Genomic DNA, 26974 nt, shown 5'->3' with positions numbered 1-26974 from the left:
AAATCCTAAAGCGCTGGCTAATTGAATAATAAGCTAGGGTGTTTCAAAAACATACATTTGGTAGATATGTGTGGTGGATTAAATTGAACTCAATTTTCAAGGACTTTTTAAAATATAATATGATAGAATATATAAATATATATGATAGAAATTAAATTAAAAGAAACTAAATATTTTTTAAAAACAAATTTAGATTAGATATTGCATTCTTAATATCAATATACATAGAATGTATATCTAGACTTGTATCTATGTTTCATCATAGTTTTCACCCAACAATAAAAGACAGTTTGTTTTTATAAATTATTTTATCGGAATAATTTTATTGAAATTTTCGAATGTTACGATCTAAGTGTGTTCAAGATCAATTTACAATTGGACATCGTACAACAACATCGGTACATCGGTACATCGTACATACACATCTAGGTCAATACACATAAAGTACAACTAGGGGATTGATTTGTGGCATAGTGGATATGGGGCACAACAGATACACGTATGGCATTTGGGGGAATAGTTAGAACTAGGAACTTTATATGCATACAGATACGAATAGGTAGTGTAGTGTAGTGGAGCTATATGTACTCATAAATTCGTAATGGATTTTCTGATACGACTGGCTATCACCTAGTTTACTAAATACATCCATGGCATTCATTGTTTGCATTTGATATGGAGAGAGTGGCTTGTGGAATGTTGTGGAAGAATTTGGAGTATAAGCTGACTATGTACAAGATTGGATGGATGGATTTCCACGGTGATTCCGCATCTCCTATTCCCCGGAACTGATGGAGCTGCCGCAGAAGGAGCCCGATCCGGCCTCCATTTGCATGTGGGACATGTTCAGAGCCTGCGGTGGATACCCAAAGCCGTGACTGCTCAGTGGAGTGCCCGTGGGACTGTCCAGATCCAGCGAGGGATTGATGCGCTTCTCCTTCTGGCGGCGATTGCAGAACCACACCCGGATCACCTCCTTGTCCATGTTCAGGCGCTCGGACAGCTGGCTGATCTCCTCCGACGTGGGCTTGCAGTTCATCAGGAAGGCCTTCTCCAGCGTGGTGCGCACCGTGGTCTCGATGGAGGTGCGCTTCTTCCGCCTGCGTCCCAGGATGCTTTCCGGAGTGCTGCTCAGGGTGCTGGTCATGGTGTTGATGTTGAAGACTCCGCCGCCCGACTTGGCCACTGTGCTGTCCGCGTCCTCCAACCATTTCTGGAGCAGCGGCTTCAGCTTGCACATGTTCTTGAAGCTCAGATTGAGGGCCTCGAAGCGGGAAATCGTGGTCTGCGAGAAGTCATTGCCATACAGCTTGCCCATGGCCAGACCCACATCGCCCTGGGTGAAGCCCAGCTTGATTCTCCGCTGCTTGAAGGTCTTGGCGAACTGCTCCAGCTCCTCCAGATCGGTGGTTTCCTCCGGCGACTGCTCCAGCTTGGCCATGGCGGATGCCACAGTTAGTCCACTCGTGGGCTTCGGAGTGCTCTGCTGCAGCTGCGGATGCTGTTGCATGCTGGGCGTGTTTGGAGTCATCACGGCACTGCTCAGTCCCAGCGAATTGGCGGTCATCGAGTTGGGAGGAGTTCGCTGCTGGGACTTGCTGTGCCTGGGCACCGGACTCAGGGAGGGACTTCTCAGAGGTGATTTGGCCAGGGGGGTGGAGTAACTGGGCAGAGGATCCTCCCTTTGCTGCTGCTTGATCTGCTGCAGGGCCTGAAACTGCGCCAGGGCTTGCAGGGAGTTCTGCAGCAGGAACTGCGTGGCCAGGTTGGGATTGGGAAAGGCCTCCGGCGCCAGTTGGCGCACCATTTCGATGTAGCTGTGCAGCTGCAGTTGCAGGGCCTGGTGCATTTCCTCCGGCGCAAATCCCACGGGCTGTGGTGGATTGGCGCTGGCTGCCCTTTCCTCCTCGCGCTCCTCCTTCAACTGGGCTTCGGCCAATCTCTTTGGTGGCGGAGCCAAGTCCAGGACCTCGTTCTCCAGCTCAGAATCCAGTTCTCTGGCCTGGCGCTTGCTGCTCAGGTTCTGTGGCATCTCGCAGTTCTCGCCCAGCTCCAGTTCCTCCTCCTCGAAGCTCTTGCCGCAGTCTGTAAGTAGGGAAAAAGGATATTTTTATAGTAGATGATTGTGGGTAGTTTGCTTTTCAATTTTCCAACTCAATGAAGTTCAAGTAGCCGGACTGGTCAACGCACGCGTAGCATAATTTGATTTTAACTAAAGGACTCGGCAAGTTTTTCAATATTTCTGCAGCTATTTTAAAGGGTATCTCAAGGGTATCGTGAATTTAAAAGGAAGTTTGAATGATAGGAAAATAAATAAAGAAATAAAAGGACTAGCTGGCTAAACAAATTAATTATAGTTTTCATATAAATAAGAGTTTTTAGAGAAATAATGTATCCTAGATTTCAACAGTCCTTTTTAAGGCCTTTTCTATTCATGCACAAAGTGTATTCATTCTCCGTCTTTCAGTGAACATTTTCTCTTCGGCCTTTTTAAGTCAAATTTTATTCAATCTTCCAATCGAATGCCCATCCTTTCCCAGCTATCCTGTCCAATGTCTGCGTCCTGCGGTTAGCTACGATAGACGCTCAAGCGGAAGGGTTCCCTTTGTGGCCTCCACTCCCCCATTAACCTCCGACATACCCCAACATCCTTGTTGAAAACCCAGCCATGCATAATAATTGAAAAATAGCCATACATCAGAGGCCACGGCGGAGTCAAACAGGATGCTTGCTCCTTTGTCTCCGATAAATGCGCAGTAGAGCAGCGAAAGGAGCTCAGATTTCATAATTTCTTAATAGAAAATTATTGATTTTGATGGCTAAATATAATAATGAGTATACAACTTCCGACTGGGGAAATATGATCAAGGGTCTTTCTAGTATAAATATCTTCTCCTCCATATTTATAGCCCAACCAACTTCCCCGCTTTCGATCCACCATTAAAAATCAACTTTCCAACATTTGTCTAAGCTGTAAAAAATGTTAAACCGATTTGGAAATAAAGAGAATTGATAGTTTTAAGCGGATTCCACCCCATGTTAAACTCGATTCAGCGGATTAGGAAATGTTTCAAAAAATATATACTCGTATATCCAATGCGGGCGTTTGAACTTTGCAAAATAAATTGCATGTGGGCAGCTGTTTTTATGACTCCCTTTATGTAGAACGGCGAAAGTTGAATACGCCGTAATAAAATTAGCCATTGAAAATGTATCGGAACCAGTCAGAAAGGAAAATCATCCAAGGGTTAGGCATAGTCAAAAATTTGTCACCCTTTTTGGTATGATTTTCCAACCCTCCGCACGCAGCGCAGTTGCGAATTTAAAATTCGTTACAATTTCGAATGCACGAGTTGCGGATTAGAACCGAATGCATCTTGCCATTGGGTGGAGACCTGAACCAGCTACGAAAAAAGGGTTCAAAGTTGCATTGTTTGGCTTTAGAAAAAAATAAAAGAAAGGAGGAAAGTCAAGAAGCCTCGCGAGCAAGTTCAAGCCAAGGCGAAGAAACACTGTTGTGATCCTTTGTGAGTGGAATGCGCCTGCAGCGAGCGATCCACGAGCATCGAAACTCGATTTTTTCGAAACCCAAAACCAGGTGATGTCGCTTTGTCTGTCTCCGTGGCAGATGTGTTATCCTGCTGATGAGGACTACATGGTGAATGCAAGTTCCTCGTCCAGCCACAATGGCAATGTGTGAATGTTTCCACTGACAAATGAAGTGTTGCCTCTATTGGAAAACTCCAAATTCTGGGTACTCCTTTTGCGTGCAGTTTTTAGGGGTTGATTTTCCCTCTATGCCATCCCATAAAAGGGAATGTAAAGTGCGTTTCGATTTATCGGAAAGATACAGCCAAACATTTGGAAAGTGCACTGAAAGATGGGCGAAGGGTGATTGAGGGGCAGACTATGGCAATCCAATTATCCTTGCATATCTCAAGCTGTTTATCTATGAGTAAAAACCACTTTCAGAAATAAAATGGGATTTCTTGAATAGTATTTAAATATTATATTTTAACATTTGTAGCTAGAAGTAAATCTCTTGAAATAAACGCTACCCTTTAAATCGATCTCCTAAGTTCCCCATTACTTCAAATTGGTTCTTAACCACCTTCATTAAGCACTTTCATTGACTACTTAACCCTTCATCAGGAACTCGTCACGCCCATCGACTCCTTTAAACTTGTTTGCATGCCACCAAAACGCCCTTGAAACGCCCTCCAAACAAAGTTTTTTAGAAGTACGAATAAATAAAGAGCACCCAATCAGAGCCTCTGATTGTAATATCCTTTTCGCGCTTCCTCTCCCGAATTACCCCTCAATTAACTTCACGCAACCGAAATCCTTTCAATTTGAATAACCAGAACGAGGGGAGATCGTTCAACAAGTGGCACTTTAAAAAATGAGGTGGCAAGGGTAACCCTTCGCCCAGGGTTACCCCCTCAATCGACTTCACACCTCGACGCTATTCAAATGATATGTTAAACAGGGTTGAGCCGGATCAACAGTTTGCCTTTTTTGTGTGCGATGCTAATGTTACGGCACTTGAGTTTTTTAGCGGTTGAGCAACCCTTTATTTGAAAAAAGGGTTCCCCCCTTCCCGATTATTTTGACAACATTTGAATATGCATAATGCGACAAGGAAGGGTGTGAGAGGGGCTAGGGGCACCCTTGGCCCGATTGACTCAGCTAATTTGTGTAAACCAATAAAAATGCAAGTTTAATTGCCAACTACTATCGGATGGCATTGGCAACCCTGTTAATGCGCCGCATTTATTCAAATGGGGTGGATTTTCATGCATGTTTTTGCATAGATTAGTTGCACTTCGTTAGGGGTTGTTGGCCTTGCATTCGGGGCACTTACATAATTGCTCGGCCCATCATTTAAATGCGCCAATGCAGAAATTTACATTTTGACAAATTGTTATTTCTGTTTGTTTGCGAACAGAAGAGGGTCGTGTTAGGGTCACCGGGGGAGGTGGAGGTGTAGGTCAAAAGAGCATATAGGGGTCTCACAAGGATGATCTCTGGTTTAAGCTTGTTGCCATGCGGGGGTTGTTTTCTCGGGGGAGTTTCTGGTGGGAGTGGTAGAGCAGATTTTGGGTGGCATTCCATGGAAATGGCTGAATGGCCGTTAAGGTTTGAATAATTTATGCAAAGGCACATAACGAATGCGTGTTTATACCAATTATTTACAATGTGGCGACCAAAAATACTCAAATGTAAAATACATAAATAAATCTTGAAAAGATTATACAACCAGAATTTTCGAGAGTCCCACCAAAAAAAATTTTTTACTAAGATAAGTTCCTGCAAATTGTTCATATTTGTAGTTAATTAGGTTTTCAGGATATTTTCTATTATTTTATACATTTTCGAACGAAGAAGCTAAACATGTAGCCTTCGTCCTCCTAGAGCCCTCGGATTTCTTATTTCAAACCCAAAGGCTTCTAGCCCATCCTGGGTCACACTTCAGTCACGTGCTGGTTGCCTAACAGCACCTATAAATATTATAGGTGCCCTAACCTAATGCCTCATTACCTATAACAGAACCAGGAACTTGTGAAGGAACAAGGACGCCAGTCCTTGGCCGCACTTCTGAGTTACTACCTAGGCCAAACCCTGAAACAGAGCCCAACGTGGATAGGGGATGCGGAAAGGGGATGCGTGGCTTATTGCATATTGCAAAAAGAGGAAAACTGAAAACTATAAAAATTGTCTGTCGTGTGAGTAATCAATTTAGCCACAAAGTAGCCACGTTCCGCCACGAGTCGGGCGAGTCGGGAGCAGGATAAAAAGGACATGACGGTTGAATGTTGGCCAAGGATTAGCCATATTATATGAACATTTATTTACCTGATAGCGAACGCAGTGGCGAGGGTGGTGTGGGTGAGTTGGACATGTGCCGCATAACTGCAAAGAGAAAAAAAATATGTTTTTAATTTTTAATAATGTCTAACAGCAGCAGACAACTCAAATGCAAATGACACGTACTCGTCATCCTAAACAGATATGGACAAGACAAACAGTTCTTAAACAAGAAGTGGGAATGGTGTCTTGGTGTCAGGGTGTTTTCATTTCGTGTCTGGCTCGTAAAATGTCCATTAGGAGTTCGGACATAACACATTTCTTATGGCGTATATAACATGCAAAAATGTTTCCAGCTCTCAGCTGAGTGCTCGGCGGTGTAAAGTTTTTAAGAGTCAATTTCCGAGTGCAAATGGTTGGCATTATACTAAAAGTAGTTTTCACGCTAAGAAAAGCGCACTGCACGTAATGCCAAGGAATCGAAATGTATTTTAAATGATTATAACAATAGTATCATGCGACTTTACGTTTTTGACTTAAGTGAATTCCTCGCAGTTAAAGCCCCTTCAAAAGACTGGGCCCCAAATCCTAAGCATCTTCTAGCCATTTCCCACCGTCCGGACTCATCCTCCCTCAGCTCTTTTTTGTGCCATTTGGTTTTTTGTTTTGCAAAGTAGATATTAAATTTATAGCTCCCTCGGGGCGTAAGCAAAGTAGTAGCCTGGCCCGAGAAGGACAACGGGCAGCAGGGAAAAAGTAACATATTTTTACGACAATATATTGTGTGAGGACGCTCTGACTTGGGGAATCCTCGTGCATAATGTCCAGTGCAGAACAATATAAATATACAGATTACCAGTGGCCATTGGACATTGGCCATTGGAATGGCGTTGTCCTTGTGGTTGGGTATTGGTTTGGCCCGATGGGATTGGGGTCGGCTTAGTTGGAGGCGGTGGTTGACCTCACACCTCACTTGTTGGTTGTTGGCAGGATAACAAGTGGCATTAGTCAAAGGATCTTTGGGATTTTAGCTGTGCACATGATCTGCATGCTGGAATTGCTCTTCCTTTTTATACCCACACACACCTTCGGCTTAAATGTAATTACAGAAAATTTGCCTTTTGTGGCTAATTTGGTTTCTTTCCTTTGTTCCATGTAAGTTTCCCTAGGCTGGCAGATAGTTTTCGCCCTAAAAAACTAAGGAAATGCCAGGAATGAGAAGAAAAAACAGCGTTTCCTTTCTCCTTTGTTTTAATGCAAAATACCCTCATGGAAGAAAGACAGCGTCTGGGGCACAGGTAAAAAGGACACTGCCAGGATGCAAATGCAAACACAAGAAATCTAAAAACTACGATCACACGCTCGCACAGTGGGACACTCAAGGACAGCAGCTGCCCAAAAAAGGACACCGTCAGCAGCAGGACATCGCATCAAATCTATTGCAAAACGCCATGAAATCGTTCATCTGATATGGAAATTGTGTGTGCCTCTTCTATATTCTATTCCATCTGATCTGGACCTGGGATAATGTGTGGGCGTGTAATGATAATCGGTGGCCTTTGTGTGTCCTGGACTGGCCTCGTTCTTAGTCCCTTTCTGACCAAATTTATTGCTCGAGAAAGTGAAAAGTTTTGTAACAGGTACGGGGCACTATAAATCTTGGTTTTCATTCGGTAAGTTGTTTTGGCTGACTTCTTGGCTATGTTTTATTTCAAAGTCAGATTTAAAGGACTTAAAATATTTTTAAATATTAAAATCCTGTTTTGTGGGTTGTTCTAAAATGATCTAATCTTGCTATAATTTGTATTAAATATTCAAATCATACTCATGCTTAATAAACTTCACAATATTTTCTCCAAAATCCGTTTGCATTTGACAACCCTATCGAAAAGCTTCCACGGCTGGTTGTGGGGTGGCAACCCTGGAAAACTCACATGTGTGTGCCGCTGCTGTTGCATTTTCCTGATGGCAAACTTTAGTTGGCGTGCTTTCCACATTCGCCGACTGCTGTGCTGCTTGTGTGTTTGTGTTACTGGTTGTGTTGGCATCCCACAGATGCTGTTGTTGTTGCTGAAGCACCATCATTTTCGCAGTTTTGTGTTTAACAAATGTTCATAAAATTTAAATAATCCGTTGGTCACTTGAACATTCACCACTGAGGCAGTCTACGATTTTCTAATTTCCCGGTCTGCTCTGTTCGATTTCAATAGTTGTCACGAGTTAGGAAACCGGACCGTCTAGCTTCAACTTCTTCGCTCGAATGCAACTTAGAAACTGAATTGAGGAATCGTATTTTGCTGCATTCTCTGCTATGTGCATGCCACCTCTCGCTCGCACTCGCTGCCCTCTCTCTCACTCTCTCTTCTGGTGGCTAGTGGCTGTGTCAGTGCTCGTGTGTGTGTGATATGCTTTATGATTTGCAGCCGTATACGGCTATAGTTTTCCTCACTTCCTCTCCGCTCTCTCGCTCATTTCCCCAGCTATCAACCCCTGCACCGTTAGCCGAGTTTCAGTGTGTGCGTGTGTGTGTGGTGTGGTGTGGAACGTATCCTTTGTCGCCGTGCATTCTGATCAGAATATGCTGGGACTTCATTGTGTTGGCCCTCTCCTGCAGTCTCACATTTTCCTGCATTTCCACATTTTCCTGCATTAGCATAGGCCACAAGTTGACTTCTCCTGCGAAATGGGTGTGGCCTATGTATTATGCATTCTCCGACCTTCTGCGCAGTATGCAGCATTTCTTTGCATATCCCGATTTTCCCCCAGTTGCAACTTGCAAGTAAATCATAATTAAGTGGGGGGTTTTATGTGCTCCTGGGAAGGTGTCGTCTGGCTTCTATATACCATTGGGGCTTATGGTTATGTATAGTTCGGATTGAATGGATAGTTTTTTGGAGAAACTTCAGTCTGCTAAGATTCACTTGTTACCTTCAGACTACATTGAATGCATCACTCTAACTCTTATGATAATAATGGCATTTTAAAACCACGCCTATTAGTTGAATTATATAATATTTTGGGAGATAAAAGTTTTTACCATGTAAATCTGTTGTGTTTGTAAAACAACTTTGCGCGACTATATTACTTTAATGGTTAAATAGTATATGTTTTAAAGTGAAGTAAGGAACAAAAGGTATTTAAAGATATATTTATATTATTTAATCTTTTAAATATTATTTATATATCTTTTAGAATATAAAATATATTGGTTCAACTCCAAATTAACAGTGCCAGTTCATCCCTAGCTTTTCACCACCTTTTATTGTTATTCTATGAATCTCAATCCAGTTTTTCCCGAATCCTGCAATACTGCAGACCTGCAGTCCTGCCATCCAGTCCAACCATCAAGTTGAGCATTTGGTGTGATTATATAAACACAAAGCTCATTCATATAAACATCACCGCAGCCATTGAACCGAGACTTGCTCGAGTAATTACAACAAGTGTTGTTGCGCTCTCTCGCTTTCTACGCTGCTTCCGCCCCTTTTCCTTTTTCCGCCTCCCACCCATTCGATTTTCCTGCTTTTTTGCGAAGGAAAGCGGGAGAAAAGGACCTTTGCAGCCCTGGCGACAGCGCATACACTTTATGATTATGACTGTGACTGCACTTGCCCTGGCTTTCTTTCTCTTTTCGCCAAAGTTCGTGGGAGTTGCAGGAGAAAATGCTTTCTTGAGGGAAATTCATTCCCAGTCCCCTCCTCTTCCCCTTCCCCTGACCTGGGCCCATTTCCCGTTTCGTCTGAAGCATTTTAATTAAAACTGCAAAATTAATGTTTCTGCCTTCAGGACTCGATTTCCTCTTGTCTCCTCTTGGACGAAAACAATTAAAGAATGTTGAAAGCAGCAATAAAAGCAAGCGAAATATAAACGAGCATTTATGAATATAAACCGTCTGATTATTTTTATATATTAATTTATTAAATAATTTAATGTTTAATGTTGAAAAACGTTTATTGTTAGTTTAAACTGATGTTGCTTTTATATGTGCAATATATAATTATTGTAGAATTAAACTGAAATATTTTACCCACAAATAACTAATCTCTAACTATTTCCGCATTACTGCACATTAAAGTGCCAAAATGATTTAAGGAACCAAGCAAAAATTCAGGAAAATCAATAACAATCGTTCGATTCTCCCCCAAACTAATTTCAATAGTTATCCTTTTTGGTCCTGGCGTTGCCGATGCTGCTGCTGCTGATTAAACTTGTCACAGGGAGACAAAAGATAAACAGTTCCTCACTTTGGATAGTTTTCCCTGTGCGTTATTTTGCCTAGTTCTTGGGCGGTGTCTAGGCAATTTGATTATTTGCCAGGAGCAGACGGCACAGACAACCAGGACATCACTGGACACAACAGACAGGACCAACAAAAATAAAGGGGGGGACCAACACCCAAATACGCACACATGTGCATAGCAACATGGAGGTTTTTGGGCATTGAAATTAATCAAGAAAATAAACGCTTCGCAGCATCGCCGGCAAATCGAAAGGAAAAGGGAGTTTTGCATGACGAAAACAGACGGGACAAGGACAAGGACATCGCCAGAATCGCCGGCGGAGGAGGAAAGTGGAAAGTGGTTGTGGGGGCAGCACTAACCCGGAACCAAACAATGTCGGGTGGTTGTGAAAACTACGACATTTCCCTGTCGCTTCTTGTTGTTGCAACGCATTAAAATGACATACCAATTTGCGTTAAGCAAATAAGACGAGACTAGCATTCCGTCCTCAAGTTGATTGTACATTTCGGATAGGGAAATTGGGGGGAGATGAAGTTGAGGCTGGGGCAGTGGTTACAGTTGGGGTTCACATCTTTCGTTCTTTGTGTGGCTTCTGCAGGGGTTTATGGGCATTAGTTGACGTTTTAGTGGAGGAACTAAAGCGTAGTTCAACTTAGGCTACAGCTAAGTTTTTTAAAGATTCATTTAAATAATATATCAATTTTTTCAATATCAGAAGCAAAAGTTTCATATACAACCCGAAAGTAACGGTTTTCTTGACAAACATGCAATTTTCTCTATCCAAAATTGGTTAAAAGCAGGCACATAAATCAATAGTTCTTTGCCCAAAAAATTGTGAGAAAATTTTGCGAAAATTCCGTTAGATATCCCGTACTTAATCAGAGTCCTGGCACCCAAAAAAAGTAAAAAAGGAACCGCAATTTTGCCGTGCCTTTTTCTCACCCTCCCCGAAGACACAGAAATCGCACAAAAAATCACCCAAAAATTGGTCTTTGTTCAATTTGAATTTCTTTCAATTTCGAGCTGTTTTTACCTTAAAAAATTACGCATTATTGGGGTACATTCACCCTTAGGTAGCCCGAAGCCAAGGGGTTGCAACCCCTCGTGAGTTTACCTTAGAGCTAAGCCGTGGAAGATCTCGGGTAATCCTCGACAGTGATCCTCAATTTTTACCCTTGAGTCCTCTGCTCTGCAGTTTTCTTCGGTTTTCTGTCCCAAAAAAACGGACTGAAAAAACGGCGCGCAATTTTCTTCGGCATTGTGCGGCGAAAAAATGTGAAGAAAATTCATTATTTTCTGTTGAAATATCAGACTATGTTCTTCTCCTTCGGCGAAGGGTTGCAGCGCCGATTGACAGCGATTTTCTGTGGCAGATTGCCGCTGGGCAAGTCGGAATCAATAAACGTTAATAAATAATCCTGGAAGGGCAGAAGATGCGGCGCTACAAATGCGGAAGTAAAAGGACATTTAGAGGATGCTTTGTGCTCTTCCTCTATTGATTTCCGTTGCTGAGGTTTCCTCATCGATTTGCACTCGCTTTAATCGCGCTCCTTTCTACTACTTTGGCGCGCTATTTTCCTATTTTTGTGGGTTTTTTGTACAAGATGTACTCGGTTTCTGTTTTTTGGGTCAGCAGATGGAAGGAGTTGAAAAGTTTTGGAGGGAACGATTCGAGAGGGTTCCTTTTCTTCCAGCGATTGACAGCTTGGAAAACTTTCAAAGGCATAAATACTTATAGTATCGATTTATCGTGCTGGTTATTGAATTAAATCCTTTTCAAAATAATAATTAAAATAATATAATATATACATATATAATAAATATAATATTTAAAATTATTTTTTTTTAAGTATGGACTTTTATATTACTTTTTTATGGATATGACTGATTTACTGCAAAATGTAATACCGTTTTATTAACTTCTTTAGATCTCAACCAAATATTTAGATATATTTTTAAATTATTTTATAGCAAACTTTATACTTTTATTATATAACATACAAGTTATTCCAAAAATACTACCTAATATATATATTTTTGTTAAGAACTGAATGGCAAATATAGCTAAATCAACTGAAATAGTAAGAAGCCTTCCATTTGACACCATTTTTTGTCAATCTAAACTTTCTAAATAGAAATCAATCTATGCAAATCTAACCCTTATGGCGAAGCGCAACCATTTTAGAGTCGGTGGAAAAATGTAAATCGCATTTAAATGGAGGTGCGGTGGTGGGTGAAAAACAAAAATGGATTTATGATCTTTGCTTTACAGCTTGTAAAGCGTTTTTATTGGATTTACGGCCACCCCCGGAGTGGAGTTTGGTCCCCGAGGCGGGGCTCAATTGGCCATAAGCTGCTCAGGGTACCGGGGCGCAGTTGGTAGTGACACCAGTTTTGGAGGGCAGCAGTTTTCAGAGCTTTTCACTTTGGATTTTCCCATTTCGCCCATTGTTGGTGCGGGGTGGGTGCTGTTTTCGCTTTTTGTTGTGTCCCTGTCAAAGGTTACCTCATGCAATTGTGGTTCGGTTTTTTTAGAATGCCGCAAGCAACCTTTTCGGGCAGCCCGACAACCACCCACCAAATGACCCCAGTCTGACACACCCACCCAGTGGGTCGTACAAAGTGGTTTTAAATTCCATTAAATAAAGTTGTAAAGGTTGCGCTGGTGTACTTGAGAATTTTCACGCATATTTTGTTCGCACTTTTGTAAAATTTATTAATATTTTAGTGATTTTAAATGGAGTTTGTATGTTGGCAATTCCGAGGGGTACTTTCCCCACTTTCTTTTCTTTCCGCCGCACTTTGCTTGGGGTGGCTGACGATGTGGGAGAGGTATTGTATTAGGTTGAGAGCTTGTAATTGAGTTGAATTCGGTTTTATTTTGAACTTTCTGAGTGGTTGGGTTTGGGTTACCTTGAATTAGATTCGAAATGTGGTATGATTGTGATAGCTCCCATTTTGAGAGTACAAAAGAAATGGTAGAAAGTTATTTACTAAAATTATAATTCAAAATATAAATATTTTGATTAAGCTATACTTTTTATGCCATAAAATATACTATTAATTTGAACTTTAGATTGAACTATGTATGTTTTAGCCAAGCAAATGTGTATATTGAACACATTATCCGCAGTTACTTAACTATTACTTTTCCTCTTTCTCGTCCCTAACAAACAATTAATTCGAGCATTAAACTTACCTTTGTTGGCAGGACGACAATGTCGACCATTTGGTGTTTTCTGCTCGTAAATGCTGGGCTCCTTGGGCGGATCCACAATGGTCGAAAAGGACGTGGGGTTCGGGGGCAGGACCTCTCTGACTGGCGGCTGCTGATGGGATGGCAGTGGTGTAGGTCCAGCCCTTGGTGCGGCGATGTGGAGCAGCCTCGTGGCATGGCCATTGGCAGCGCAAACGACGCCATGCCAATGATGGTTGTGCTCCAGCTCCAGCTCAGATGGAACGTCGTGGGGTTTCCCCAGCGTTTCGTGCCTCTGCTCCTCGTCCTGCTCCTGTTCCTGTTCCTGCTCCTGAAGGACTTCCTCCTCGTCACGCAATTGCTGGTGCTTGAGCTGGTGCTCCCGAATGAGGCGATCTCGTTCGTGAAAGTGCCGGACGAAGGAGTGGTCACCGGTGTGATTCTGGTGATTTTGGTTGTGCTGGTGATTGTGGTGATTTTGGTGGTGCTGCAGTGCTTTCGGCGGGGTTAACGACTTGAACGTCTCCGCTTTTTGTGGGGGATACCCGACCAAGCCCAGGCCGGGCGGCAGACTATTAATTAATGTGCCCATTGTCCTTTGCTGGTAATGATGTTGTTGCTGGAACATAATTTCGTGCAGCGGTATTAGAAAGTCTGGCAGGGATTTCTGTCTCTGTTTGACAGATGCCAGCGTCTCCATGCCAAAATACGAGACTGGCAGACATGTCTGGCCATCGCCACATGCGGAAGTCATCTGCTGGCCAACATCCTTGTTGATTTCCCCGCTTCCCGTGTTGTTGCTATTATAATTATGATATCCAATGCCGTCGGCGGGCCTTAGATACCAGGGATTTAATATTGTTTTGCCACGACAGCTTGTAGCCAGCGCTATAAATCACAGGAAAGTAAGTGGAAGAGCGGAAAAAAAGGGTTAAACAATTGCATTTTTATAGACTAAACGAAATGAAGTGAGAATTTGGCGGAAAAAAGTGCTGATAAAATGGGCTAAAAAAGGGTAAAAAAAGGGGTTTCAATATCATTATCAACACTTGCCGGCTTTTCACCCCTCCGATGGTAAACAGCCCTCTCTCTCTTAGCGCCTCCAACCCCTTTCCCAAAGCATATTGCCAATGGAAACCGTTTATGTCACTATCAATTACTCATCATTATGGAACTTTGATACGCCTTTCCACCTCGTAACCCCCTCGATCCTGCACCCTTAGCCCATTTGGTTACGCTGCTGTTTTTGCTTTTTATCGGGGGTTGTACGCCATACTCGCCATATCCACTTTTCAATCAGTTTTTTGTTCTACGGCGCTCTGTTCATTTATGACTTTGATTGATTATGAAATCTGTACATAATTTTGATTTTATAGTTTTCGCATAAGCAGCGCAGGGAGTGAAATCCGAACATTTGTTCATCGAAGTGTGGGCGTTGTACGCCATCATTCTGAGTGACACGCCCTTCGCTGGGCGGTGGGGTAACTCTATTAGTTGGATTTTAGGACTGCTAATGGCGTAAAATTGAATCGAACGGGAAACAAGTACATTTTAAACATTTGTTACTTTCGATGAGTACTTTTATTTTGCAGTTGTAGGGGAATATGGGAAGAATACATTCCATTCCTACCTAATACTTATCACGTACTATAGAGATTTACTAGAAATGTCATTGAAATTCCTATAATACGCTCAAATTAAATAATTAAGCATAAGCGCCGTAATTTACAGAACTTCTCTTTACATTTTTCCGATGCTTCATTTACTTTCCCGCCGACAATTGCTACTGTATGGCCTATGATCACTTCATTGTGGATCATTTAGGTGCCAGTACCAGCACGGAAAAACACAGAACACTTTATGAATGAAACTCTGACCTACGGCTAATGATGCACAAAAATAGAAAAGCACCGAAAACCAAAAACCAAAAACACAATTGCCTGCGCTTCAAGTCCAACCGAGGCAACCACAAAATGTTCATTAGAGCGCCAAAAACCGTCTGAATAATGAGTGAAGTTCACGAAACACGAGTTCGAGTTAATTGTGATTGGAGGCAGTAGTCAGATCGGATCTGAGCCGATGTTATGGGTATTAATTTGATTTATGGCCGGGGGTCAGGTAGAACAAAGCCGCCAAAGCCGCAGGAAAGCCATTTCCCCTTCTGTTTGCTTGCCGCTGCAGACTGAACCGGATTCTTTAGCATAACGATAGGGAAAATATTAGTTAACGCTTAACCCCTTGTCACCCCTGCGCTGCGGCGGATCGTGTTGGCCACGCGACATCTTGAAGATGCAAAAAGGGTTGGCACACCGGAAATGGCGAAATACATCTGATGCCAACTGTGCTGGCAGATCTAGCTGCTTTCCAGCTAAGTTATTTAAATGTAGCTAGAAATAGGATTCTATATATAATTTAATATTTGCTTGCTAAAATATCTGATGGCAAATATCTAGCCAGTGTAAATTCTCTAGAATAGGGAGTTTATTTATAGATAACCATCTGTACATTTCTTTTTATCTACAAGATACCTTCGCAATTATAGATCTATGTATGTGTATATTGTAGTTTTATTGCAAATATCAATCAAATATCAATACCATATATATAAATATTTTTAAAAATGTAAATTTTCAATACTAGTTCATATTAGTAATTTTGTGAGTTGGCTTTTTTGCTGAGCATATGTGTCACCACTGGCACTGTGAAGCGTGCCGGGGATTATGAAAATGAAATGAGGGCGGTACGGCACAGAAAGCTGACTTTCAATAATTGGAAAGGCTTCCTGATTTCTATAAGCGATTCCTGTGTCGTTGCTGCTGTCAATGTGCCTGAATGCGCGTGCCAGTCAAGGTCCTTTTGGAAATGCAATCTGTCGTTGGGGGAAAACTCTCGCTGACAGATGAAGATCCAAAGGTGAAAGTTTCAATCAAATGAGGGGACGAAGAAAGGATTCCTTGCTTGCACAGTTGCCATCGGAGGAGCAGCTGCTCTAGCCGCACAAGCCGCAATTGTTAAAAAACTGAACATTAAATCCTTTTTTCAGGCTCAATTTGCTACTGATGCCGTGCATCCTTTGGCCCCGTGCACCCTAAGCCTGGCAAGCTGTTTCAACTAACGCGAAGGCGCTCCAAGGATCCTCCTGCCATTCCCGACCAGTTTCCCCGCTTTTTTTCATTTTTTGGCATTGTTACTTTGTGCGATTATATTTACCTGCAACATGGCGATTAACGCGCATCCTGCTCACTACCTGGTACCTGGTCCCTCTTTATTGCTATCCTATGCGCTTTGATTTCCCATTGCGGCAATATCCTTTATCCTTTGTGCCCCTTTGTTGCATGCACCGGCTGGCAAACACATTAGAAAAAGTGAAACGCGGGGCAAGGAAAGGGGCAGCCACGCAAAAGTGTCAGGAGCTCAATGCATTCGCAGTTGGCTTGTTCCTTCGATCCTTTGAGGATTTCCAATTACGCAATGCCTGCGAAGGAAATTCGCTGAATATCTCTGTTTTCAGTCGATCGAAATGCGTTTTTTTTAATGATTTTTCTTTGGAAGTATTTTTAATTGAGAAATCGGACCACCCAACAGCCACTTGGCTGATTGTGTGAAGTATTAAAGGTTATTAAAATTTGTGGATGACAGCAGATGTGTAAAAAAGTGGTCATAAAAGGCAGATTTTTATTGGGCAGTAAATCGAGGAAATAAATTAATTATTTTCTTTTGTTTAAAAATTAATATACATTAATATATAGCCATATTTTCCAGTGTAGCATTTAAAATGAAACGTGCCAGTAAAATGCTATCAAAAAACTCCCAAATTGATTTGCCTGTATTAAATTGAAATGTAGCACTATTTTAAAACCATCATTCTGTGTGGCTCCGTTTTAATCGCCAAAATTGGTATTATTCCAAGCGCTTTTTCCAAGGCCCCCTCTCCACCAATTTCTCTCCGTCTGCTGACTGATGTAACGAGTCTATTCGCAGACAAATACGTAACACATGAATATATCAAAAATAAAAAACCCAGATGAGAGAGTTAAAAACCATTTAGAAATGTTTGCAATATAATTGCGGTGATTATTTCGGAACGGGGTCATTAACATGTGACATTCACAAACAAAAAAGAGACTGAAAAACCCCAAAACAAATAAACAAATTCAAAGAGAAGAGAAACAGTCTGGGATGAGATGCCCGAAGAGCGATAAAATAGTAAAATCAGCTTTCTACAGTGATAAGAACTGTTTTGGGGAATCGCGGTTAATTGAAGAATGCCAAGATTTGTGCGGAAGATTCAGCTGCTCGAAGGTAGAACCATAAATTGTGCCACTAATGTGATTTCTGTGGTGAATCCGAGTGTGTTGTATTACCTAACCCACTGAAGCGTGTGCTCAGCCCCCTTTTAGCCCGAATGCCCCCTTTTTGGTTTTGGTTTTGGCCCGATCATGATTGTATAAATTGCCAAAGCGCGTTGCCAAAAAAGTTTAGAACTTTTCTGTCTGCTGCCGGGCGCGCAACTCGAATTTAATTATTGCTCTCACCTGAATCGTGTGTGTGTGTGTGTATTCGTATTCGAGTGTTGTTTGGACCATGGTCAACGCTTTGTGGGCCACGTTAATATCGCTCACTTTAGTCGGCCGTGTTCTAGCCAACGATCTGTTTTCCCTGCCACCCGCCACGAATCACAGAGAGGAGTTACTCGAGGACTATGGCCGATTCGTGCTGTCCGCCATGAACAGGAGCATCGATCCCTGCGAGAACTTCTACGAGTTCAGCTGTGGCGGCTGGAAGAAGGCGGACTTGCTACCGGAACAGGCCAGGAACACCAGTTTCCTGCACGCCATCCAGCACAAGATCGATGAGCAGATCCAGGCATTCCTGCAGAATGCCACCAAGAGAGAGCTGGAGGATCTGGGAGTCAATGGCACCAAATCGGCGGAGATTAAGGCCAAGCAATTCTATGCCAGCTGTGTGGATATGAAGGCCAACTTGTCGCTGGCCTACCAGTATTTTCTGGAACTCGATGAGGATCGTTTGAGGGAGCGCAATGCGACTTACGACTGGATGTACATCAACTTTATGTCCAAATACGACATATATCCTTTACTGACCCTCAAAGTGCACTACAGCACTTCGTCCAGGAAGTTTGATATACTTATAACACTGCCCAGCAAGGTTTTAGCTGGTCATAGTGAGGAGCAGTTGAAGAATATGACCACAGAGTTGGGCTTGGACTCGAGTGGCGAGAAAGCCAAGCAATTTATCGAGAACTTTAACAACCTCACGAAGTTCGAAATAAATTTCCTCTCCTTAGCCAAAACTCGCAATGAAACAGAGCAGTTAAGTTACAGGGAATTCCTGGTGAAACATAAACACGATCGTTTGAATTGGACGCGATACTTTGACCTGGCCTTCAATGGCAGCCAGGAGTCCCAGTGGCCGGTGATCAATCAATTGGATAATATCAACGATTTGGTTTTCTTTCTGGAACAAACCAGGCTGGAAACGTTAAGAGGTTATATAAAAATGCGAGAGCTGCTCAAGTTTTATGGCTTGTGGAAAACTCAAACTAAAACAGGCGGAGTTCAAAGTGAATGTCGCTCCCTGACGGAGACGTATTTCAATTACGCTCTGCTGCCCTGGTTTATTGGCAAGGTTTTCGACAAGGAGAGGCGTGCAGATATCCTGAGTGTTGCCAGGGACATCAAGGACACGTTCTATGATCTGCTGGACCATCACACCTGGCTGGATGAAGATACGCGTTCGCAGGCTAAGACCAAGCTGGCCTCCATGGACATTTTGGTGGGCTACACGGACGATCTGCAGCATCGCGAAGTGATTGATGGTGTGTACAACGATATTAATATGACCGGAAATTGGTTCGAGAACCTGTGCATCCTGGAGGGCAGTAGAGCCAGGATACGCCTGCGATCGGTGGACAAGGCCCTGATTCCCCTCCTCATGCCCACGAGAACCGTGAATGCGTACTATGCAGATTTCCTCAACCTGGCCTTCATCACCATCGGCATGGCCCAGTGGCCCTTCTACCACATAGACTTCCCCGATGTCCTTAAATACGCCGGGGTGGGCAATATTATAGGCCATGAGATGGCCCACGGATTCGATAGCTATTGCTATCAGTACAATTATGATGGCAAGAAGGCCAACTGGTGGTCCTCAGCTTCACTGAGGAACTTTAAGGAGCGATATCGCTGCCTGGAATCGCAGTACAATAAGTTTATTCTGATGGGCGTCCAAACTAATGGCACTCTCACCTCTGGCGATAATATAGCCGACAATGTCGGCACTCGAATGGCATATTATGCATTCAAGCGGAAAACTGGCGACAAGGCTTGGTTGGAAAAACCACTGAGAGGTGTAAGTTTCAACAACAAACAGCTGTTCTTCGTCAAGTTTGCCCAGACCTGGTGCAACGGCAAGGACAATGGCGATAAGCTGCGGAGACTGAAGACTGATGTCCACGCCTACGACGAGTTCCGGGTGCAGGGCACCTTGAGCAACATGCCCGAGTTCAGCGAGGCTTTCAACTGTAAACTGGGCACCGAGATGAATCCGCTCAAGAAGTGCGTGGTTTGGTGAAATAAAATTGATTTTCCATCGAATGGAATGGGGGCTGTTGTTTATTATAATTGGGTTCAACGAGGCAAAGGGTTGGGAATATTTTTAGAAGGACAAATGTGGTACAAATACTTCGCCAAAAGGTGCAGGAGATTATACCTCTTTTATTCATGTCACCATGAAAAGTGCATTAATCTCGGAGTTTGAAACCCGAATAAATATTGTTTTGCCTGCCCCGATGACGTCTTCATTTAGCCAGGCCAAGTATTTTCTGCTTGAAAAGAATCAGCGACTTTATAGTTCTTCCGCTGGCAGAAAATCGATATTTCATGGACTAACTAACGCCCCCCACTTGGAACAGCTGATGGCAATCGAAGAGAGCCGAACTACTAATTGATTTGATGCAGAACCTGCCGGAGGCACCACCCATTGGGTAGGGGAACCCGAACTGTGGGCGGGTCCTGGCAATATTTGTCTTTGACTTTGCAGCGATGACACCTTTCTCATTACGAATTAATGGCATTTTCGGCCGGCGAACAAAAGGTGCAACAAAGGAGCGAAAAGAAAGTCACCGGCTACGAGAAAAGGTGCAGAATACGTGAGGATTCAGTTGGGAAACCGTTGCCGTGTTCTGTTTTTCCCAAAAAGAAAAACAGTTTTCACCATCATTAGTCGTCACTTGAGAGTCAGATACGGAGAACAAAACCCAAATGTGTTAGCCCTGCCAATGTGTAGCCAAGGGCTAGGAGTCAAAAAGGAAGCCAAGCCGCTGGATCGAGCCTGCCGTCTGCATACGAAATAAGGATATGTACGATATGTATTTGCTTAAGGATATTCGGGCTTATCTCGGCCGTCCCAGCGACGGCATAACGGATTTTCGTGCATTTGTTATGGATTTTCGGCGCCAGGTCTCTTATTAGCTGGCCAGGTAAGTGATCCTGCTGCCTTTCGCATCCTCGCAGCGGGGCATCCTGACTCCTGGCAGGTCGCAACAATCTGGCTCATGCATTGCATGAGATAGATCATTAATTTAATGGCTTTTGTGCACGAGGAAATGCAAAGTGCAATCCTGCACATACACTACCCACATCAAACAACTGATCGTGGAGGTGGTCTTCGAGCCGGCCAAATTGCAAAATCTCCTCGACTAGGAAATTCGAGACGGCAGTGCTCTATCTCATAATTGCATTTGCCCAGCACAATGGACCAGTCAAATTAGCCTTCATTTGTAATCTTCTGGCCCAGCTTCTTGGGTCTACGCCCCCCTCCCCCCACTGTTCGACCATCTAGATGCCCCATCTTGATCGCATTAATTCCGTTTATGTAAACCATTTCGAAGAGGGCTTGTCGCTAGTAATTCGAAAGGCGTAGTCGTTGTAATAAAAAATCAACTTGCTTTGGGTAGATCTTGGTGGGCAGAGGGGGTGGAGTCCACACTGGGTGGGTGAGTTGCGGGATTGGCACTTAAAGAGTTGCCGGGCATTACAAAACTAGTTTCAAGACAATTCAATGTGTAATTAAAAATCAGTTCGTTTAATAGTCCCTCCAAGAAGAATGAAGATCTTTACAGATTAATGCAGCTCTTTGATTTACTCAATGAGGCGTTTTACACATTGACTTGGCAACCCTAGGACATTGCGACCTGTGCAAACAACTTGCCAAAACCATGTTTCCATAATTACATGCAGAATGCCTTCTGCGCCACAGCAGCCTGCTTCCGCCGCTTAGCCAATAATGCCTCATCCAACCTTCACCCATCACCCCTTTCCACAGTAACCCAACTGGCTGACCCACCATCACCATCATCCTCATCCTCATGCTCATCATCGTCATCGTCCTCGTCCTGGCCATCATCTCCATCTGCCTCCACCATCGCAGCCGAAATTGAACGAAAGGGGCGTCGTCGCAGGCCAAGTTAAAAGTTAAGCTTACCCCGGCCAACAGTCAGGTAGAAACTACCAAAACAGTTGCACTTGCCGGCCACTTTCGGGGTGGGGTTTCTGGGGGGATGGGGGCAGGGACTAGGATCGGCAGGAATCCATCGGTGCACTAGCTGCCAAGTCGGGTGTTCATGGTGAATTATGAAAATCGTTGCGAAATTAAGTTAAGAACTTTTCCCCAGCTTAGCAGGAAGCAAAAAGGCAGCCGCAGTGGAAGTGGCAAGTGGATGTGGCAGCGTGAGAGCATCGTGAGTTGCATATCATATATTGATGATTTCAAAGTGATTTTAAAAAAGGGTGTTTCATATTATATATTGAAGATTTCAATAAAAAGCAGAAACTGATTTCAAATTCAGGTGTTTCAAAGGTTCTAATGACACATTTAATTCCACTAAAAAACGTGTTAATAATTATTCACTTGATACATAGTATTAGTGAAGAGCAGGGAAGCTACTATAATGTATTGCTGTGTATTGATTTTTGTATTGTATTTTGTATTGATTGTTGTATATTGATTTAGTATACTAAATAAAATTGAAATGTTAATATTCTATTATTACTATTGATTTTCTAGCTTTCTTTTCGTACCCTAAAGCACTGATGATGGATTTCGATTTATTTTTTTAGTTAGCTCACGCTGCCACCTCTGGCGTCCTGCAACCATTGAACCCGTAAGTTTATTAAATGGAGATGATCAATTTAAATATTTCGCAATTGTTGTGGCCGGTGGTGCGTGAGCGTCCTGACCCTCAGCTGTGGAGGAGCTCCTCCACAAGAAGTCAGAGCCACCGCAGCTGGGGAGGCAGGAGGAGCACCTTTGGAGCGGGGCAAATGCATGCGGATCTTGATGCAACCTGCTGCTGCTGCTGTTGTTGCAGATGCTGCCGATGCTGCCGCCTCCTCTCGATTTGTATAAAAAATGTGCTTCATTTTATTTGGCCGCGACCGGCGTCCGCCTCCATGGGTTAACGCCCCAACTGCCAAGCTCCGAAACTCGGAAACTCTGAATGCTCTCAGCTCCAAAAACGCGGGCCAGCCAAAAATGCAGCCAAACAAATCGCATATGGATCGCATGGATCGCTGGGGATTCTGCCTCGCCATGGCTTCTGCTTGGCTTTCTGTTGGGTTTTTTTCTGTTTTTCGCCAACGATTATCTAAATTGCATACGAAATTATTTTAATTAAAAATCTAATTTTCTTAGCCGCCTTACGCGGCACAAGGCAACCTCTTTTTTTCCACTTCGTTTTTGGATCAATGGTGTTTCTGCTTCTCAGCCATAAACTTTTGTTTACCATGCATTGATCTTAGGGCGATGGGAATTTTGAGTGGAGTTGACTTGTTTGTTCATTGAACCTTTAATTTGACGCGATTAAAACGATATTAGCGTTGCACGTAGTCACATCTGTTGCAAGGGTTTTCCATCGGCGATTCCTTGAACATTCCCTGCCGAAGGTGTGAAGATGTGACGGCGTCAGCTGGGGCATCACATCTCCTAACGCGACCATTTATTGATTAATGATGCATAATTTGGTGGGGAATATTAGTCGGTTCTGGCCTAATTGACGCCTTTCCGGTTTGGTTTCTTTGAAATGGATTCAGCCTGGGTTCATGAAGTCAGAAGGGTCAGAATGGTTAAAAGTACGTGAACCAATTGTTTTGGGCGGATTAACCAATATGTTGCAAGTAAAACACAATTTTCAACATGGTTTAAAGTTATCATAAAGAATTCGAAACTAAAAATTCTGCTTGAGAATGAGTAGAAAATGCTGATGATGGTATTTAAGCTGTGGCATGTTCACTTCAATGAAGTGCTTTGTAGCTCTTTCTTACACCATTAAACTATATTGCAACCATCTCGAATCGCACTCATCTTCAGTAGCTGCAGGAAAGTCCCAGTTCAATGCAATTCAATCAACCACCAACCGATGCATAAAATTTAAATAAATGTTTGATTTGAATTTAATTGCTGCGGCTGGAGCAGGCAGAACCTGTCTGCTTTCCGTCAGAGAATCAGAGAACCACCTCAATTGAATATAAATCAAATGCAACCGACAGCCGCACATCAGCGTGGATCAAAGGGGCGCGCTAATCACACGCTGGGCCAAATAGGATCTAATTTCCACACAAGAAAACCCCGTTTTTGATGTGAATATATACGGCTATAGAATATAATATGTAGGGAAAAGAGCATATGGAGATGCGTTTATAGAGAGATCAGGTGCAGTCGTTGAGCATTCAAATTTCGCGCATCTCGGGAAGATAAATGATGTGGCAGGTAAGACAGGTAGAGAAGGTAGAGGCACGGCAGGTAACCCAACCATTTCAATTTGAATTTCGACAATAATTAAGCGCACAATGGATTTATTGGGTTTTCCGCATCTGAATCGAACCATCGCAATGCCGCTGCGGTTCCCGCTGCCAGTGATCCTACAATTAGTCGGTGAACCGAGGAACCCATAACCATAGTATAGCTAGACCAACCCATCCGATCTCGTGGCAGTTGCAATTATCATAATTATTTTCATTCATGCGGCGCTGCATTGAGCATCTCTCGTCTCGTCTGACAGTTCATCTTGGTTCTGGCGGAGATTGGCGAGATAAATCGGAGACCAGATTCTGAATGAAATCTTTGAGTTCTTAACGCCGTTTCCCTTTTGTTAACCCGGACCTCATGTTCTCACACAGCCCAGTAGCAGCAACTGGGAAAAGAGGATGCATTCGAATGTTTTCTTTTCCTTGCATTTCCGGCACTTGCTGCATGCACAGCACTTATTTTGAATACCCTTTGCATATGTGTTTGTGTTACTTCCTAAGATCTTGATGGAAAATTCGTGCCTGGAAATTGTCGAGTAGGCTGCACTCTTTCATTCATATATTGCTTTATAAAGACTATACTTGTGTGCAGCATTTGTTTGATTCTTAACAAGCCAAGAAACGTATAATTTTATAAGAATGGTAGTTTTACTTGAAATTTACATAGAACTATAGTAATCTAAACAGTGGGAACGTATTACTTGTAGTGCAACTTTCTTTCTTCTTTCTAGTTTCTAATGTATTAGAATGTCTCTACCTTTGGATTGCATCTAACAGCTAGTCAGACCATTTCCCATCACTTATCGGCCACAGATGTGCCATTGTATGGATGGAGTTGGCTCATTTATGGCAAATTATTGTTCAGATCGTAATGGGAAGCTGGCTGCTGACTCGGGTGATGGATAGCCTCAAATGCTAACGATCTTGGAACTGGACTGGGACTGAAAATCACGAATATCTAACAGAAAATCTAATCAAAGAAACGAACTTCGGTGAGTTACATTTGCTTAAATCGACCTTAATTTCCGGTCGCGTGTTGGACTTATTCGTTTTAGGGCTGCCTGCCTTTGTTTTACATTAAATTTTTGATAATTGCGCACTTAAGGAGGTTTGTGTTTTTGTGGGTTTTGCATGTCAGGCGAGCATTTCCGAGTTGGACCAGAGGAAATGGATTTACATATGAAGATGAATGGTAATGAGTCCTATTTAAATCGGGTATTGGGTAAATTGGGGTCTCGCTTTGGTTGGCTTTAAATAACAATTGAGGTCACGAGAAGTGTTTTCCAGTCCCCCGAGTGAGATCATCAAACGGCAAAATGGCAATTTCAATAATCGAAAGAAAACAAGATGTTGCAACCCCCTTTTTTTCGGGTTGAGCAGGAGCAACAGGATGTGCGGCACCCTCTTGAACCCCTTGTGGTTCTCCTTGTCCTCGTCCTCGTCCTTGTCCTTGTCCCTTAAGACGGATGAAGTGTTTGACAACCCTTTCAATCTTCATAAATGTTCGCACTCGTGGCGCCGCACCACACTCTGTTGCAATATTAGCCCGCTTCTGGGTCTAGGTCCCTTGTGTCGCATCCTTTTTCTTGGCTCTATCAAGATGACGACGACCCCTTCCGTGCCTTGCCAATAGAAAATGAAATCTGTTTCGATGCATAAAAAATTGAAAATCCCATAAGCATGCGTTTGGCACGAGTTTTTCTTTGACATTCGGGTCTTTTCCCCCACTTCGTGAGGCCATGAAAAATGGCCGTGCTCTTGTTAACACGTTGTAAATACCTCATTTTTCACTTAACGGGTTTTTAAATACACATATGCATTTGAGTGGATGCTTTTGGGCGGGGAAACTGGGCGGTAGGCGGAAAAGGGTTAACTTTTTTATGGGTTTTATGGACTCAGATGAGCTTGCAAGGTGGCTAACTTACAGTTGTTTAAATAAAGATTGAGAATACAAAATATTTTGATATATTTAAACACTAAAGTGTATTCCCTTGACTTAAGGCAACACTTTAAGAGGGCGAACTTATGGCAACGCATTGATAATGATTAAAATTATTTTAGATTTCATAAGAAAGGGTCACAAGGAATTATCTATAATATATAAAATGAAAGGAGATAATTGGCTCTCAAAAAGTTGTATTTAAACATGAGCTATTCCACTTTTTGTGGTATAAAACTGTATAGTTATTAAAAATGCTTACTTAGAAGTCACTAACACTTTGTTTTCCAATAATAAAGCTTTTCAGATAAAATAACTTTCAACTATTGGCATGTACCGTCTAATAGTCTAATATAGGCTTTAGCTACTCGTGTAAAATATTTAAAATGTTTTTGTAATAATGTAATCCCTGCGAATTGCTCCTTAGCCTAATGATATATATTTTTCGTGGGAATGAGAAAAAGGTCAACTCACCTGAATTGGCTGGAGCTTGCTGGTGGCTCATGGGATGGCAAGTGGGCCCCTCTGGTGGCGACTCCATGAATTCCTGCTTGACTTGTATCTGCGGCAGGCGCAGCAATCCCTCAAAAGCCTGCTCGCTGGTGGGTGGAACTGGTGGGCAGTTGTCTTTAGAGTTAAAGCCATTCAAATGGCCAACGTTGGCGGCATAATTAGCCGGCAGTTGCAGTTGATCGTCGACCAAAGTGGCTGAAACGCCTTGGCCAGTAATTTGAACATTAACACCTGCTGCCGATGCTGCTGCAGCCAGGCAATGAGTTGCTGCTGTCGGCGAAGTCAGCAACATGGTTGCTGTTGCTGCTGCAGTTGCTGCTTTTGCTGTTGCTGCTTTTGCTGTTGCAGTTGCAGTTGCTGCTGCTGCGGCTGCGGCTGTCTCTGCTGCTGTTGCGCTCAAGTGTTGATGATGGGAATTGTTGGCAAGTGTTGTTGTCAGCAGTAATGGCAT

General features: G+C 42.9%; 2 protein-coding genes across 3 annotated transcripts; one reads left to right on the top strand and one right to left on the bottom strand.

The window, feature by feature from the left end:
- Positions 1 to 359: 359 nt before the first annotated feature.
- LOC122625912 (POU domain protein 2) lies at positions 360 to 26974 on the bottom strand. Of its 2 annotated transcripts, XM_043805971.1 has the most exons (4): positions 26485 to 26974; positions 13249 to 14133; positions 5857 to 5913; positions 360 to 2085 (listed from the first exon to the last, which is right to left on the bottom strand). In XM_043805971.1, the coding sequence occupies exons 1-4, from the start codon at positions 26972 to 26974 to the stop codon at positions 776 to 778; spliced, it is 2742 nt and encodes a 913-aa protein (XP_043661906.1). In that variant the 3' UTR covers positions 360 to 775. The 2 variants fall into 2 exon arrangements, with proteins under 2 accessions (XP_043661906.1, XP_043661907.1); XM_043805972.1 differs by lacking the exons at positions 13249 to 14133; positions 26485 to 26974 and adding an exon at positions 7743 to 7893.
- On the top strand, positions 17830 to 19839 carry LOC122625913 (neprilysin-like). Its single transcript, XM_043805973.1, has one exon. It carries the CDS (start codon positions 17830 to 17832, stop codon positions 19837 to 19839), a length of 2010 nt encoding a protein of 669 aa, XP_043661908.1.

This window comes from Drosophila teissieri, chromosome 2L (genome assembly GCF_016746235.2).
Source record: "Drosophila teissieri strain GT53w chromosome 2L, Prin_Dtei_1.1, whole genome shotgun sequence".
NCBI lineage: Eukaryota > Metazoa > Arthropoda > Insecta > Diptera > Drosophilidae > Drosophila > Drosophila teissieri.
Note: the sequence above shows the minus strand (reverse complement) of the source record. Positions and strands in the feature narration are given on the sequence as shown.